This window comes from Sinocyclocheilus anshuiensis, unplaced genomic scaffold (genome assembly GCF_001515605.1).
Source record: "Sinocyclocheilus anshuiensis isolate Anshui unplaced genomic scaffold, SAMN03320099.WGS_v1.1 scaffold1518, whole genome shotgun sequence".
NCBI lineage: Eukaryota > Metazoa > Chordata > Actinopteri > Cypriniformes > Cyprinidae > Sinocyclocheilus > Sinocyclocheilus anshuiensis.
In genome coordinates this window covers 113023-114844 of record NW_015548194.1, presented here as the reverse complement: position 1 = coordinate 114844, position 1822 = coordinate 113023, and the positions used below count along the sequence as shown (strand labels likewise).

General features: G+C 40.3%; 1 protein-coding gene across 9 annotated transcripts in view; it reads right to left on the bottom strand.

The window, feature by feature from the left end:
* LOC107653142 (band 4.1-like protein 2) overlaps positions 1 to 1822 on the bottom strand; it is a 96179-nt gene that overhangs the window by 42859 nt on the left and 51498 nt on the right. For all 9 annotated transcript variants that reach the window (XM_016439786.1, XM_016439782.1, XM_016439779.1 and 6 more), the window contains exon 4: positions 461 to 649. In XM_016439786.1, coding sequence (XP_016295272.1) covers positions 461 to 649 — 189 coding nt within the window. The remainder of the gene's footprint in view (positions 1 to 460; positions 650 to 1822) is intronic.

Genomic DNA, 1822 nt, shown 5'->3' with positions numbered 1-1822 from the left:
AAATGCATATTATATATAATGCGTATACTTTATTTGTTGAATATCTAGTTTGTCCATTGAAGGATCCATATATCCATGTGTTACACATCAGTATGGTGCTGGAGACACGACACACTGCTGACAGCCTCAGTTATGATGAGTCGTGCTGCTGTGGAGCTGATGATCTATATATAGACACAAATCCAACCAACACACACATATATCTCCATCTACACAGCAGGATTACTGTCATCCTGAATTATCATAAAATAAATAGCAGTGAAAGACAAACAGACAGACTGCCGCTGATCACAATCAGACCACGAACATGAATTAGGACAGGAAATGGAGTGCGATTAGATTCTGATGTGGACTTTAACATCCATCCACCTCATACAAGCCTCACCGGGTCACTTGTTGTAGAGTAGAATGATTTTAACATCACAATGCTAATGTGCACAGACGGACGCACGTGTCTTACCTCCACCTCACAGGAGAACTGGCTGCCATCCAGCAGGGTCACGTGACACACCACCATCTTCATCTTCTTGTTGACTTTGAGTGCTGACAGCACACTCGCCTCGTGCGGGATCACTTGCTCTTCCTCCTTCGTCTCCTCCTCTTTCTTCTCCTTCACCTCCGATTCGCCCTCTTTCTCCTCTCTCACAGGCTGCACACACACACACACACACACACTAGGTTAACACACATGTGCGCTCTCGTGTTTTCCAGTGGAGCGGATGGCTGCTGGATGACATCACTGGGCGGATGCTGAAGGAATGGACAGATGACTGATGGTTTTTGGCTGAAGCGCGTGGCGTAAGGAAGTGTTTATTCTGACGGAGCGCGAGCGCATCTGGAGTCCTCCGTCGTGTTCAGCTTCTGATCTGCATTACAGTCCCATCACACGCGGGTTTATCTGAGGAGATGATGGCTGAACGATCCGCAGTCAACACCAGAAGCACGAGACGAGCTCGGTGCGTCTCAGGACTGCAGCAGTGCAGTAAAGACCATGAGGTCATGCCTGTGTGCGTGAAACTTCTAGCTGTCTGCTTTGAATTCATCCCCTGTAAAGGAGCACTGCATGCACATCAGGACAATAATTCAATGATTTTAATTAAAATATTATGTTGATGAAAACATGACAAGAACAAAGCCATTGCTTGATGCATGCGTACATTTTTTTTTTTATATATATTTATTTATTTTTTGCTTTTTTTTTTAAATAAAAATATTGATTAAAATTGTTGAAATTAATATATAAAATCTTTGGTTTAAAAAAATTATTTAATTTTGCATTTTGACAAAATGTTATTTGAGTGAACTTAAATTTGATCAGAGTGAAAGTGTTTAAAATGAATGAACATGACAAAACACAGACTAAACTTAAATGATATTTTTGTCAAAAGACAAAAACTGAGAAATGAACACTGCGCTCCATCCAGCAGTTCATGTGACTGATTCAGTGCATGATGTAGACAAATATCTCCTGAGTTCAAGCAAATCACTCACAGGCTGCCGTTCAAAAGTTTGGGGTCAGCAAGATTTGCAACGTTTCTGAAAAAAGTATCTTCTGCTCACCAAGTCTGCATTTACTTGATCAAAAATACAGAAGAAACAGTAATATTGTGAAATATTAGAATGTAAAACAGCTGTTTTCTATGTGAATCTCTGTTAAACTGTAATGTATTTCTGTGATGCGCAGCTGTATTTTCAGCATCATTACTCCAGTCCAGTGTCACATGATCTTCAGAAATCATTCTAATATGCTGATTTGCTGCTCAAGAAACATTTCTGATTATTATCAATGTTGAAAACAGTTGTGCTGCACAATATGTTTGTG